The sequence below is a fragment of the Sceloporus occidentalis genome, unplaced genomic scaffold (assembly GCF_023333645.1).
Source record: "Sceloporus occidentalis isolate IW3139 unplaced genomic scaffold, rSceOcc1.0.p SCAF_7, whole genome shotgun sequence".
NCBI lineage: Eukaryota > Metazoa > Chordata > Lepidosauria > Squamata > Phrynosomatidae > Sceloporus > Sceloporus occidentalis.
The window spans coordinates 76,375,627-76,390,039 of NW_028316987.1; the positions used below are offsets into that span (position 1 = coordinate 76,375,627).

General features: G+C 39.4%; 1 protein-coding gene across 3 annotated transcripts in view; it reads left to right on the top strand.

Annotated features, from left to right (window-relative positions):
* Positions 1-7,416, top strand: part of GAD2 (glutamate decarboxylase 2) — a 48,092-nt gene extending 40,676 nt beyond the window's left edge. For all 3 annotated transcript variants that reach the window (XM_089533396.1, XM_089533395.1, XM_089533397.1), the window contains 4 exons: positions 287-436; positions 3,307-3,414; positions 5,274-5,363; positions 6,280-7,416. In XM_089533396.1, coding sequence (XP_089389522.1) covers positions 287-436; positions 3,307-3,414; positions 5,274-5,363; positions 6,280-6,453 — 522 coding nt within the window. In that variant the 3' untranslated portion in view covers positions 6,454-7,416. The remainder of the gene's footprint in view (positions 1-286; positions 437-3,306; positions 3,415-5,273; positions 5,364-6,279) is intronic.
* Positions 7,417-14,413: the final 6,997 nt, after the last annotated feature.

The window sequence follows — 14,413 nt, forward strand, 5'->3', positions numbered from 1 at the left end:
ATAACTACCTCGAGATTGTATGCCTACTGTTAAGAGCTGAAAGGTGAATTACACATTTTCACCTGACTATTTCTAAGCTTAGTCAGCTATCAAGGCAGGAGTAAATGGGAAAGAATGTTCAGAAATACATTGTGCAGTACAAGGATAATACTATTGATCTTTTTGCTGGCTTTGGAGCCAGAGCTTGAAAAAACTACAATTCCCAGAATCCTCAAGCAGCATGACCACTTGCAAAGGGATAAATAATATCACCTACTGATGTACTTGTATATCTGTTTTTTTAAAGGGACTGATGCAAAGCTGCAATCAAATGCATGCTTCCTACCTCTTTCAACAAGACAAACATTATGACTTGTCATATGACACTGGTGACAAGGCCTTGCAATGTGGGCGCCATGTGGATGTCTTCAAACTATGGCTGATGTGGAGGGCAAAGGTAAGCATTTCCATGATATGTTTTGGCATAACACAATCAGAATGAGTGCCGTTGTGATCTGCAAAAATACAGTTAGGAAAAAGTTGAACTTTAAGAGTAAGCCAAGGTTGTTTTATTTTGTTGTACCACCAAATTTTGGTAGTCTCCTACCTATGAGCTAAGGCAACAATGCTCCAGCCTCAGTTCAACCATTGTGTTGACCAGGGAGAAGGGAGAGTTGTGTGTGAATTGTTAGGCAACTAGTGCTCAGTAGTGTGGTAGATCTGTGCACAAGCCTCCCTAATGCAAGGTATCTATGTGAGAGATGGGTAAAATCACAGCCATGGGAATGAACAAATGACTAATAATTGTCAAAGCACATTCCAGTTATAGGAAATCATGTGTTTCTTTCAAGTTTAGAGCCTATAACCTCATGGAGCAATTGCTGAAGCCTCAGCTCTAGGCAACTTGGCAGCACAGCAGTTATGTTTTAATGTAATCAGGCTAAAAGCTTTTGAGAAACACAGAGGATTTGGTTGCAGGAATTCTTAAAACAAGACATGGCAAAACTGTGACTAGAACACCTGCTTCCATTTTATGTAGCAATTAAAAGCAGGCATATTATTAATGTGGGGAAACTAATTAAAAATCTGTCCTTTCTTGGGGCACATTTGTGAGGAATCTCAAAGGATCAGTTTAGTTGCGGTTGGGAAATGCTGCCAAATAAATACTTACCACTTAATGATTTCAGATTTCTCTATTAAGATTTCCTTTTCACAGTGAATGAAGATATTTATTCAAATAGCCCACAAGAAATAAACATTTTAAGTAGCATTTGCTGTCTTATTTCACCATGATCATCATCAAGTTAACAGCTTTGAACTAGGTTGCTATTGCTTTTAATCAGATCAGGATACCTGGTGATAAGAGCTTTGAAAAGTTACTTTATTGAACAACAACTCCCAGAAACCAGTCTGGGAGATTTTGGATTTACAATCCAAAATAATTACAGAAACTTACACAGATTCTCCATGTGTCTATTAAGCTGCATGTAGTCTCTCAGTTAGGTATGGATGGTTACTAGTGTGGTCATGCATAAAAAGAAAAAGAAAATGAACTATCAGACAACTGACATCCCACAATGCATAGCTAGTGGATCACAAGAGCAGTCACTTAGCCATCCCTAAAAATTAGAAGAAATACAGGCTAAAAAGGGACAGAAAAGGACACAGATCTGCATACATGTATGATACAAGAATAGTAGCATACTATTTGGTATAGTGGAAGAGCCTGTGACTGAATTATGTGTGTACCTATTCAACCTGATGTCCAGGTGCTCTTACAGGGCTGGGCAACTGTGGGAAGCTAAGGAAACCTTGGTGGACCACACATCCCTTTAAATAAATAAATAAATAAATAAATAAATAAATAAATATTATTATTATTATTATTATTTGCTCCCAAATGCCTCCAAACACTTGCAAGAGGTGTTTGAGCATTTTCACCATGTTTTTGGCCACCCCTGGTCCATTGTAAGTCCAGGAGAAGCCCTTTTCAATAAATAAACAAACAAACAAACAATAGGAAGTATCTGGAAGTCACTTCGTGTTCACAATTAATACCTTGAGACCTCTGGTGGCATCAAAAATGGCCCAAAGGCCACACTAGGCCAACTCCTGTCCTAATGGTTGATGGATGACTTCCAGGGCCTTATTTTATGTTCTCACAATTTATACAGTGAAAGAGAGAGAGAGAGGCCAGACTAGTACACAGGGCCATGCTAGTCACAACCTGAGTCATGGTATGGGATGTTGCATGGATGAGGACCAACTGCGAAGTCATTTCCCATACTTCTGTCGGTGTAGGATTTCACTGATTCACAGCCCTTTCCACAAACAGAAAAGTTCCACAAAGAGCAAGTCCCACTTTGGGTCATGTAAGGCTTTCTGTTTGCTGAAGTGCTGGATAAGATCCAGCATGTTTAGTGTATTGAATACCCTTTGAAATGCTGCTGAATATGTTATAATTTCATTCAGTTAAAACGTGAAACCATATTTTAAATGGGACACCTATTAAAACTGATTTTTTTTTAAGAGTTAGGCTTTAGAGGTTAATCAGTTAATTAGTGGATAAGTCAATTAATACATTTTGATTAGTTAAAATGCCATTGGCTATTTATTTCAATAATTTATATATTTCATGGTTTACATTTTAAATTAACTTTTTAAAAAACCACATGTATTATTTAAAAACCCTACACATGGTAGTCGGCCAAAAGAGAGACTGCTAGCTAGGCGATATCAAAGAAGGAATCCATTTGTTTCAGTCCAGTTTAGAAATGCTGAGTATTAGCTTATGAAACATTGAACTTTCAGAAAAGATGCTTAAACAGCTCAGACCCGTAAGAACTTTGGAAGAGGCAGACAACTTTTTAAAAATCTGGTATTTTTTCATTAGGAGACCTAAACAGAAGAACATGTTTGGCTTAATATTACATCATTACAACTCTCTCCAATGAACTCTTACAAATTAACACTGTTGCAAAGCATTCATACATGTACTGTGTACAATCAGGTCTCCAAGGTTAATGTCTTCAACTGTATGCCTCATTCCATATACAACTATGAGTGATCAGGGCTTGTCTTCTTGGACCTGTTGACTGATTAGCATAGCAGCATTTGCAATCTTTAGAACACCAGATGCTTTGTATTTCAACACCCAGAAGCCTTAAGCATTGACTATTCTGGCTGGGGCTTCTGGGAGCTGAAGTCCAAAATATCTGGAGAATGCAAGGTTGTGTGACACCACTTTATAATGATGGCTTTGATGATTTCTTTTTCTTTTTTGCTTTAGTCCCTTTCAGTGTCACTCTTTCTTCCTTTGTTCCAAAGGGCACTGTAGGATTTGAAGCTCATATTGACAAGTGCTTGGACCTTGCAGAATACCTGTATAACAAAATAAAGAACAGAGAAGGCTTTGAAATGGTATTTGATGGAAAGGTATGTATTTACTCTAACTTTGACTATCTGGCCTTAGTCCAAAGTCTGTTGACTCATACACACTGAGAGGAAGCAACATTTTCCAGTAAGCATACATAGGAGTATTTCGTTAGAGAATTTTCACCAATGTACTAGCAATCAGGATCTTATTAATAAGGAAATCTACTTCATAAGGGGGGTGGAAAACAATTTGGGTTCCAAGAAACAGTTTGTTAACTAATTTTCTTGCCCATTGTGCTGGAAGGAACCAACATAAGCCAGGAATAGTAGCTGACCCTCCAGAGTTTTTGGCTTACAATCCCCATCAACTTCTTTCACACAATTAGTCTCAAAGATGCTACAAGACACCGATAAACCCCCATGAGTGTTAAGCAGCGAAGTCAATGGCATGGGGTTATGGAAGCTGGCCCCAAAGCATCTGGAAAGCCACAGTTGACCAGCATTGATGTCAAAATTGGCAGAATTGTTGTACTAACTCATTAATACAATGGCAGAATTGTTGTACTTTCTCATTAATGCAAGACTGGCGCAAGGACCACAACTGGCATCCTAGCCAGCAGTAGGCAGATCTTGCACAGTTGTTGTCAATCAGGTTTTTTTTATACTGCATGTCCCCAAAGCCATGTTTCCTTCAGCTGTTTTGCATTTCTGAGCCAGAATCCCTGGTTGTAACTCCCAAAATCCCATTGACTATGCAGACTGGCTCTTGTAGGAACTGAAGGCCAAAACGTCCAGAAAACCAAAGTTGGAAACCCACTGCCCCAAAGCATTTGTGACAGAGAAAGGGCTTCAAGAATATGTGTGGAGAGATCCCAGAACATGCTATAAAGAATAGATCCAGCTCCAGAAATTTTTTTTTTCTGTAGTGAAAGTAGCCTTAGTAGCCTTTGTACCTCTGGTTAGTTTGGGTAACCACTTACACTTACACACAGTAACAAAGGACAAACATCTTACAAAAGAAAACAGATATCTGCATAATGAGCCATTACTTAACTTACCTATAAACATATATGTTTGGAAAATATTTTCCATAATTAAAAAAGAAATTCAATAGGTCACCATAAAATGAGGAAGACTTAGCCAAGAGACCTCTGCTCTCTTTAAACCATGCTTGGACTGACTACTTCCACCAGAGGAATTTCCTATCTAAGTTATGACATGTGGTAACCATGGGCCCAATACTATGTACTACCAAGCTTAGAAAAGTTATTTTGGGGGGGTTACAGCCCCCAGAAATCCTCAGCCAGGATGGCCATTGCTGGCTGGAGGAGTCTGTGAGGAACAGTCCAAAAAGTAATTTGAAACTTTGGTCTAATCTGTCTGGCAGTAGTTCTCCATAGTCCCATACCAAAACCTTTTCCATTACCTGCTACCAAATCCTTTGATTGAAGATAACAGGTACTGAACTCTAATTTTTGTGTATGCAAAGCTCTTTTACTGCTTTGTACCATCTCTAGTATTCCTTGCCTAAGAAAACCATATGTATTTCTTTATGCTGCTATAAGTCAATGGGTGATTTGAAGATGTGTGTGCACAGAGAGAGAGACACACACATAGTCGCACACGTCTATCTTCCAGTGCCCTGTTCATAGAATTTTTATGTCTCATTCTTCTGAAGACACATACTTGGAGTGATGTATATCACTGTGTGATTTCCTCAGGATATGTTACAAGAAACATTGCCATATTCATTGATCACAATGATGACAATTATTACCAGGTTTGTGCCAAAATCAGCAAAAAAGAAAAAGAGCAATTTGATCACTCTCATAGGAAGAGCAACACCTGGGAAGGGAGAAACCACAAATTTTACTGTGACTGAGCTAATTTTTAAAAATATTTTGTTGTTCTTCCATTAGCCTCAGCACACAAATGTTTGCTTCTGGTATGTGCCTCCCACCTTACGGAATATGGAGGATAATGAAGAAAGAATGAATCGTCTTTCAAAGGTAAACAAAAGAGACAGAGAGGAGAAGGAGATGTGCTAGTTCCTGTTATGAAATCAATAATATAAATAAGATGTATTCTTGGGTGACTCCAGCATTATGGGAGGAGAGGTCCAATTAATTTTTGTACAAGGCTGAAACATATTTTATAAAAGCTAAGTTTGGTTGTTGATTTCTACATCATCTTCTAGTGAAATCCTGGATATGGATTTGAAGAGTTGGGGGTAGGCTGTTGTTGTTTCTTGCTGTCAAGTTGAGTTTCCCATATGGGAATGCTTTGATTGAGAGACATCAGAGAGCCCCAGTCATCAACTGCCCTTCTCAACTCTTTCAAATTCAGGACTGTGGCTTTTTTGATTGAATCAATCCACTTGCAGTGGGGAGGGCAGAACACATAAAACTCAGGATAAGAGTGTGTTTTAGTAGATGTTATGGAAGAGGAGTCTCATATGTTGATGCTCAGTGGAAATGTCAAAGTCTGGATTTAGAATCCTAGAATCACAGTTCGGAGGGACCTCAAGGTCCATCTTAATCCAAATCCCTGCCAGTGCAAGATATGTATATGGAGCAGTGGACATATGACTTCTGTTTAAAGACCACCAAAGAAGGTCCACCACTCTCTGAGACATTTTCCCCCACTGTTGAACAGCATTTACTGTCAAGAAGTTCTTGCTAATGTTCAATTAAATTTAGACCCTTCACTTGGAGGAGGAGTTATTAGGCAGTGTTTTATTACTTCATTTCCTTCAAAATGTAATCAATCAGCCAACCCTGCTTAATTTTGAATTTTGCTATTCATTTCAATGAAGCTCTAGACCTCTGCCCCAAGGTTCTTGCCTAATGGAGTGTCTGGTCATATGTCTAGTTTGATCCTGAGACCATATAATACTTACTTGCTTTTCATACTGCATTTATGAAGGTGGCCCCAATAATTAAAGCCCGAATGATGGAGTATGGTACTACTATGGTCAGCTATCAGCCTCTGGGAGACAAGGTCAACTTCTTCCGCATGGTTATCTCCAATCCAGCAGCGGCTTACCAAGACATCGATTTTCTGATTGAGGAAATAGAGCGCCTCGGGCAAGATTTATAATCATGTGGTCTGTCAGACCTTTCTGAAATGTCTCTAGGTAGACAATTAAGTTGTCACAAACTGTGGTGAATGTATTTGTAGTTTGTTCCAAAGTGAATCTATTTCTATATTGTGGCGTCAAAGTAGAGTGCAATTTAAAACTGAGAACATTGCTCCTCTTTAAAAGTCTTTTCCCCGCACCCTTGAGTTTGTGAATACATCTTTTCTGATGAAGTAATATAAAAAAGGCTGCATTCATGCAAATCAGAAATCAAAGACATGCTCACAGTTCCCCCCTTCCAACTTTTAGTACAGTTAGTAAAAATTATAATTTATGCTAAAAGTAACCAAACAAAATAGTGCCAAATTTGCTCCCAAACTGTCGTAAAATAAAATGAGGGGCAGTGTGCAACATAAAGCAAAACAAACAAACAAATGCTTTAAAATGCAGACGTTTTGCCTTTTTTCTTAGTCTATTAGAACAGAATTTCTAATTTACATGCAGACATTTCAGATGTATTTAAATACATATAATTTTACAAAACAAATATATAAATATAAATATATATAAATATATATATTAAAAAGATCCTATTTTGTAAAATATAGATTTTTTATTTTATATGGGTTATAATGACTGCAGGGGCAAATAATAACAATAATGATAAGAGAAATAAAATCCTTTATTTTCCTTCAAAGGTGGTGCATCAGATCTTTAACCGTGGTTATTTTGAGACTTGACCCCACATCAGTTCTTAAAAAGAAATGTCTCTCAGATCCACTTAAGATTTTTGTCTTGTACATTTCCAGAGTTAAGTACTGCAGCTCTTAAACAAACAAAGACCAATGACAGTTAAATTGTAAAATGCTGCTGCTACTCCTAATGATATTTCCCATGTGGCCTAGCTAAGCAGACGCACAATCATAAGAGATTGGTTTACCCAAGATTAATCCTAGGGTTGTATGTGGAGTCTTCTCCAAAATGGGTTAGAGTAATTGCTTATTCACTAACTATCTTTATCAGCTGTGGATGAAAGACACCTGAAATGTCTTAGTATATAACACATTCAAAGTTTAAGCAGCTCAGCATCTGTTTGTTGGGACAACTACCTGAGGGTAGGAGAGAGGTGGACTAGACTGGATTCACAAGACCAAAATTCACCAGCAAATCTGTATTAGCAGCCAAACAAGAGTCCTTTCTTGGGTGCTTCCAGATGGGGCTTTGATTATGCAATTGACCTGCCCCATCCACAGTATTTCATGGGGATCCAGAGGTTGTTGTCTTCCATGTATAACCCTTCTGTCTTTTCCTGCTACTTGTCTTCACAATTGGCTTTCCATACACACACACACACACACCCCGGAAACATTCTTAGGGAGAAGACAGAATAGCTATGCATTGTCTCCAGAAGCCTCTGGAAATTCTCCTTTTTTAAATCCCAGGATCAAAATCTAACTTCAAAGCACAGATTCATGATATGGTGCTAGAGTGCTCAGACCAACATGGTGGCTGTGGACCCAACTTTGGTTGCTGAAGGTGGGGAACTTCTAGAATCTCAGACTAGCTGAGAAGGTTGCTCTTTGGACTGTGATCAAGATCTTGTATCAGGGCTGTGTAATGTAAATCTCCTCAGAGTTACAGGTTGATTGTGCTACACAATCCTTGTGTTGAATAGTAATGTTACACAACTGAATGTATTACTGAAGGCACAATTGAATGGTCAACCAAGTACAAGCATGAAGGAATACTTCTGAGAACTTCAGCAGGTGCATATGGATATGCATCAGCTGAGAATGTGTGTTCACATGTGCCTGTGTAACTATGCTTCTGTGGTTGTGAACTGAATGGAGGCATTGCACAGTGAATAAAAATGTCCAACCACATAAGACATGAATGGGATTTTGACCAGTATCTCCCAAATTCTAAAGCTAACATGAGAGTTATCATTTTAAAAAAAAACCCTAATTGTTGAGGTTCTGCTCCAGATCTATTATTACTATGTGAATGCATCAGCAGTGGTCAAGCTGTATGGGGCTGATGGAAACTGGAGTCCAATAAGATCTGATGTGCTACACATTTTGACATGCTTGAACTTACACAGAAAAAAGGAGCACTCTCTACAACATTTCAGCTGTCCTCTGCATACAAGTACTGACATCATTAGGGATAGTTAAGTGCAATCCATACAGCCATTGTAAAACAGGTGTGTCATAGAAGCCTTTCACACTACACTGTTATAGCACTATGATTCCACTTTAACTGTCATGGTTCTGTCCTATGGAATCCTGGGTTTTTGAATTTAGGGAGAGGTCTTTAGAACTCTCAACCAGAGAGCTCTAGAGTTTCACCAAGCTACAATCCTCAGGATTTCATAGGATGTAACCATGGCAGTTAAAGTGGAATCATGGTATTATAACACTGTTGTATGAAAGGATCCACAGTCAACTACTGAGACCCTCTGTAATTCAAAGACTCATGATGATTGCATGCAGTTCTGACTCTGTAGGTGCTTAGGGCTGCTAAATCTTGGTTCCATTCCTGATTTAGAAGTAATATATGCATAGAACTGCAGTCTCCTTTCCCTGACATAATATTTCTATCCTCTCCCCTGACCTCTTATCCACTTCTTCTGGAGAGTCCCACCAGCTTTCTGTATAATCTATATTACGAGAAAAAAACATGCCCAAAGCTACATAATAAGATCTGTGGCTGAATCCGTATTTGATCCTGATTTTCCACTTCTATACTCTAGAATCCTATTTCCACCTCACAGCTACCAGCATAGTACAGTGGGTAAGAAACTAAGCTAGAGAAAATTCCTAGCTAGAGAAAATTCCTAGTTTGGTTCTCTCTGTGCTGTGTGCCCTTCTCTAAGCCACCATCTCTAAGGCTTGTGTGCCATGGAAAGGGGGTTACAATACTGAACTACCTTACAAGGTTGTTATAAGAATCCAGTGTATCTTGAAGTACTTCAGATACCAAGTCATTATTATAATAGGTGTTATTCCTTATGAAAGCCCTCATTTTAGGAAAAGGGCCATTAAATGTGGCATGTTGAAGGTCTACCAAGATCAGGGGAAGGGAATATGTGGCTTTGAGTCATTGTTCAACTACAACTCCCATTATCCTTTGCCATTGGCCATGCTAGCAGGGGTTAATGGAAGATAGAAGTCAACAACTTCTGGCGGGCCACATATTTCCCAACCATGATCTAGACCAGTACTATTCAAAGTGGTGCTTCCTGGACCCACGCTGGTCCCTGAACCATTAGCAAGTCTCCAGGAAAGAAAGAAACAATTATACCCAATGGGCATTATACAATGCCAGTCCCTGACACAATGAAAAATAATAGTTGCTGGTTGTTCACATTAGACAGCGTAAGAAACACTGACCTAGACTTTATGGATGTAAGACAATCTTCCTCAACATTTCAGCCTCCAGTTTTTAATGGACTCTAATTCCCATCAGCCTTAACCAGCATGATCAGGGATTATATCAGTTGTAATCAGAAGACTGATTGGAGAGTGGAAAGGAAATCTGTCATGCATTGGCTTCATGCCTTGGAAATGCCTCCACTTATAAGCCTAGCTAAATTTTGGGGTTTAGCTTTAACTCAAATCAACATGGCCACCTGGGTTTGTAAAGCAATATTGTTTTACACTCTCTCCAAATACTTGAAGCAAACAAATGTAATGTTGTAGTGATTTGATCAAGAACACATAACTTTGGGTACAGGCTCATTGTAACATTGCAAAATAGGAACAAAGAGATTATAAATTGTGTCTGTAATTGTGTTGCCTTTTAAATTATATTGATAGTATGTTTTTTGTCACCTCAGACTGAGGGCTGTGCACTTTAGATTTAAAAGCTGTACAGTGTTGCCAGTCAACATAATTGCTGTATAAGCTTGTACAATATATTACTGAGATGTCCTTATCTGTGTGGTAGCAGTATTGAATCTTGATATTGTAAGAACTGCATTCATTCTAGTTCCTCTAATTCTCACTTGCTGTAGATCACATCTCCTTCAACTCTAAGCTAATACTCATAAACAACACTCAGTTATTTACATTAAACTGTGAGTTTTGGAAAGCTTTCCAGCTCTGCTAATAAGATCTGAAGCAGCTTAGTGCTGCCTGCCGAGATTCCAATAGGTACCATGGAGTCTCCTGTACATTTGGACATTTCCCATTCACTTTAGTGGATGGGGCAGCTCTGTGTTTGCCTTGCAGGAGACAGCAACTCCATGTATTGGGACATTTGGGTTTCACCCTTTAAGCACTGCTGCTCTTCAGTCTCTGTTCAAATGGTGATGGCACAACTTTCCTTGACGTAAATAGAAATTTGTGTACTTGGGATAAATGATGCTGTTAAATGGCTCATTTGCAGTTTAGCAATCAAATGCTGCTGCTTCCCCAGAGGAAAGGCAGTGCAGGGAGAATATCAGTGGTGATTTATAGATATGGGTTACACCTTGCATGTATTTTTTTTAAAAAAAAATAATAAAGCTGATTACAGTTGTTGTAGATATTCTTTATGTGTATCTGTCTAAGATCTTCACCTGGTGCTTCCATGTGCATAAGCACCAGCATGACTTTCTTTTTCCATGTTAACTCTTGTCTGTTGCATCTAGGGAAAAGAACTACCTGGCAATTCGTTCTTCTTGTATTTGATTCAAGTATTAAATCTGTGGTGGTGTCACTCAGAACCCAAATAAAAAATGTAAAATGTGGTTGTCATGTTTCTGCAGGGTCACTCTCACCCTATGTTTTTCCCCCCAATACTCACCTAAAAGATTGTTAAGAACCAGGAATTCCTGTCATGGCATCATTCCACAAAGGTCAGAGGACTAGAATGCTTTATTCCAGCTGTCACTTATGTCATGTTGTTGCTTCAGCACTGACATTGATAAGGCATGCTTTATTATGTTGTAAGCACAGAAAAAATGGCGTTCTGCAGTCACAGCTTCTCAAACCCCTCTTATCCACATATACAATGTTTGTCATCTTATCATTTGCCAAATTAGATCCAGACTTCCAGGCATCTCAAGCTTGTTCTTATCTTTTCAAAAATGTATTCTCTTTCAACATGAAGTATCCAATATTGTATAATAATTGATCAAGGTATGGAGCTAGGGCTGAGCCTGGAAAAGTCATGCTTGCTAAGGGATTTTAGGAGTTCTAGTTCGAAAAAGTAACTTTGCAAAATTCTCATCTTGCCATTCCACAGACACTATAGAGCTGTTTCTTCTATGTGGATATCTACCTCTTTTTCTGTTCAGGGCTCCTCCAAAAGGATCTGTGATCATCAAGAACCACTGTACTAAATTTTAGCTTGTTATGTTGTAGCTTAAGAAGCTATCTTAAATCAGGTCGGACTGTTTTTCTAAATAGTCACTATTGTCTACTCTCAGTGATGGGAGCTCTCTAGAGTCCTATGCAAAATTCAATTACATGGGACCTTCAGCATGCAAAGTGAGGTCTTTGATATAATTCAGCTTGAAAATTAATATGGTACTTTGTCAGGAAACTCAATTTTAAAAAACAACAACCCATGAGACACCTAAAAGAAAAGAGGCAAGAATGCTGTACGGACAGAGCTTTCATACATGGAGAGATATGACATAGACATGGACATGGACACCCACAGAGAAACATACACTGAAAGAGAAGATGGATTTAATTTTCCCTGACTTGTGAAATAGCTGTCAGTGGTTCAAAGTCTCAGTTTCTAACATAACTACTTAGTAAAAAGCAGAAGTCCACTACAGCAAACCATTGTCCAGTTTTTGAAAAACCTTTTGTAGATCCCTAGAGCAGATCCAAGAAATTGTTACAAACAGCCCCTAAAAAGAATGTGGTGATGATTATGATGATGATGATAATGATGATGATGATGATACTAAACCAGCCACTCTTTTCTTGGTCAAACCCTATTTTACAGAGTTGTGGTAATAATATTTTATATTTTCCCTGTGTTCTACCTTTAACCAAAGCCTGAAAGGTTGATGTGAAGACGATTGAACAGAATGACATACCAAGGCCATCCAGAACTAGGCAGTGGTAGGATGATGCTCTGGAACCCTGAGCATCATCTGATCATTGCACAGTTGGCATTGGTTTCAGCATGTCGTTCTGATTATTTTTCTTAAAACTAACCTCCCCAGCTTTGCCTTTAATTCCTTGGAAAATGCAAATGTTAACAACAGTAAGATTATTGCCCTTTCAATTTTAAAGGGCTTTTTTTGTGCTGCATTGATCCTCCAGATTGCTGGGGATTACAAATATAAATATTACAGAGGGTTTGTAGGCAGGTCTGCAGTGGCTGCTGCAGCTGGAATTCAAACGTTCAAGTCAGCTGAGTGATTTCAAATAACACAATGTAAAGGTTTGGATCCCAGGACACAAATTAAGCCAATTCTGATGCTATTTTCTAAAGCATGTACACACTCTTAATTAGCACCTTTCAGGATAAATCAGTAGGAATCATTACAGCTGCTTTGAAATGGCTAGTAAAAAAAGGAGGGATTGTGAGAAGTATATAAATGGAAGCATTAGAAGAGCAGTGACTCAGAGAATTTGATGTCTGCTGCTCGCCATCTGTTTCTCCTTTCTCTCAAAAACTCTCCAGCTGCCAAGTACAATAAAGAGAAAGCAAGAGAAAACTAATATTGGCTACCATGACAGGCAGAAAGCAAGTGAAGCATATGGGAATGCCTGTTGAATCTCCGTTGAACTGGGCTTATCTGCAGTGAGCATATTTGCACTGAGAACCCTCCACGAACGCTTTCTTTGCTGCCTCGTTGTGGCATGAAGATGACCTTGGGAATTATCAGGGTTTTCTTTTTAGTGCAATGATGTGAATCATCCTCACACATTCCGGGTTTGTTATTCACACTATGGAACTGCATCAATGTGCATCTGTCCGGGATTGCTGCCAGCAATCTCTGACTTATGCTGATACGTGTAGGCAAAACAAACCTTGTGGAGAAGCAGTCAAAGAGCAAGCCGAGGAAACAAGCCGGTGTCGGGGTTGCAGAAAGTCAAGCGTGCCGAAAGACGAGCCGAGGTCAGGAAGCCAGAAAGCAGCGTGGTCAAAACAGTCCGAGGTCACAATAGCCAAGAGATAACAAAGGTCCGGTCCGAGGTCAAGGTAGCAAGAAAGCAAGGTAACAAGATGTCTGGAGCTAGAGCGACAGCAATCACACCAAGGGCTCATGCAATAAACTCTAGCAACAAACTCAAGCCTCTCTTCCACTTAAATCAGGGAAGCTCTCCCTCGAGCCACCTGAGGCTGATTTGCTAACTGTCTTTCTGCAATCCTCCTGGATCTGCGCCTGCAAGCACTCTCGGCCCTTCTCTCTTGATAGGAAGGCACCTGCAGGCAAGCTTCATCTCCAGACTCACCACTAGGCTGTGGTACCGAAGGAAGCCTCTCTGTGGCACTAGGACCTGGTTGAATCTCCTCCTCTGGGACTGGAGGATCACAGCTGGGACCTGGCAGGGCAGGAACAGCACCTGGCGTTGCCTCAATCAGCCCTTGCTCTGGAGGAGGCTCATCCTCCTCCTCATCCTCCGAGAGCTGATCTTGGCTGGCCATGACAGCATCTCTGAGAGTTTGGTTGTTCACACCTGCAAGCATTCAAATAAAGATGGACTCAAATGCATTTGGAACTCCTTTTTGAGTATGCACCATTTTATCCCAGGTTTATTCGGGTCTATTTGCATCGGTTATTCACACTACCAACAATGCAGATCTTTTTTAAAAAAACTGAGGAAAAACCAATATCAATTATCCCAAATTAAGTGACTGTTTTGGCAGTCCCCCCCCCCAAACTTAATCAGGTGCATTCAGAATGTGTGTGTGAACAATGGAGATTTAACCCAGATTCATCCTGGATTATTTTCACTGTGTGAATAACCCCCTCATTACAAAGTCTATACCAATGGCACACAACATCCAGTGGATTCTACCAAGCTG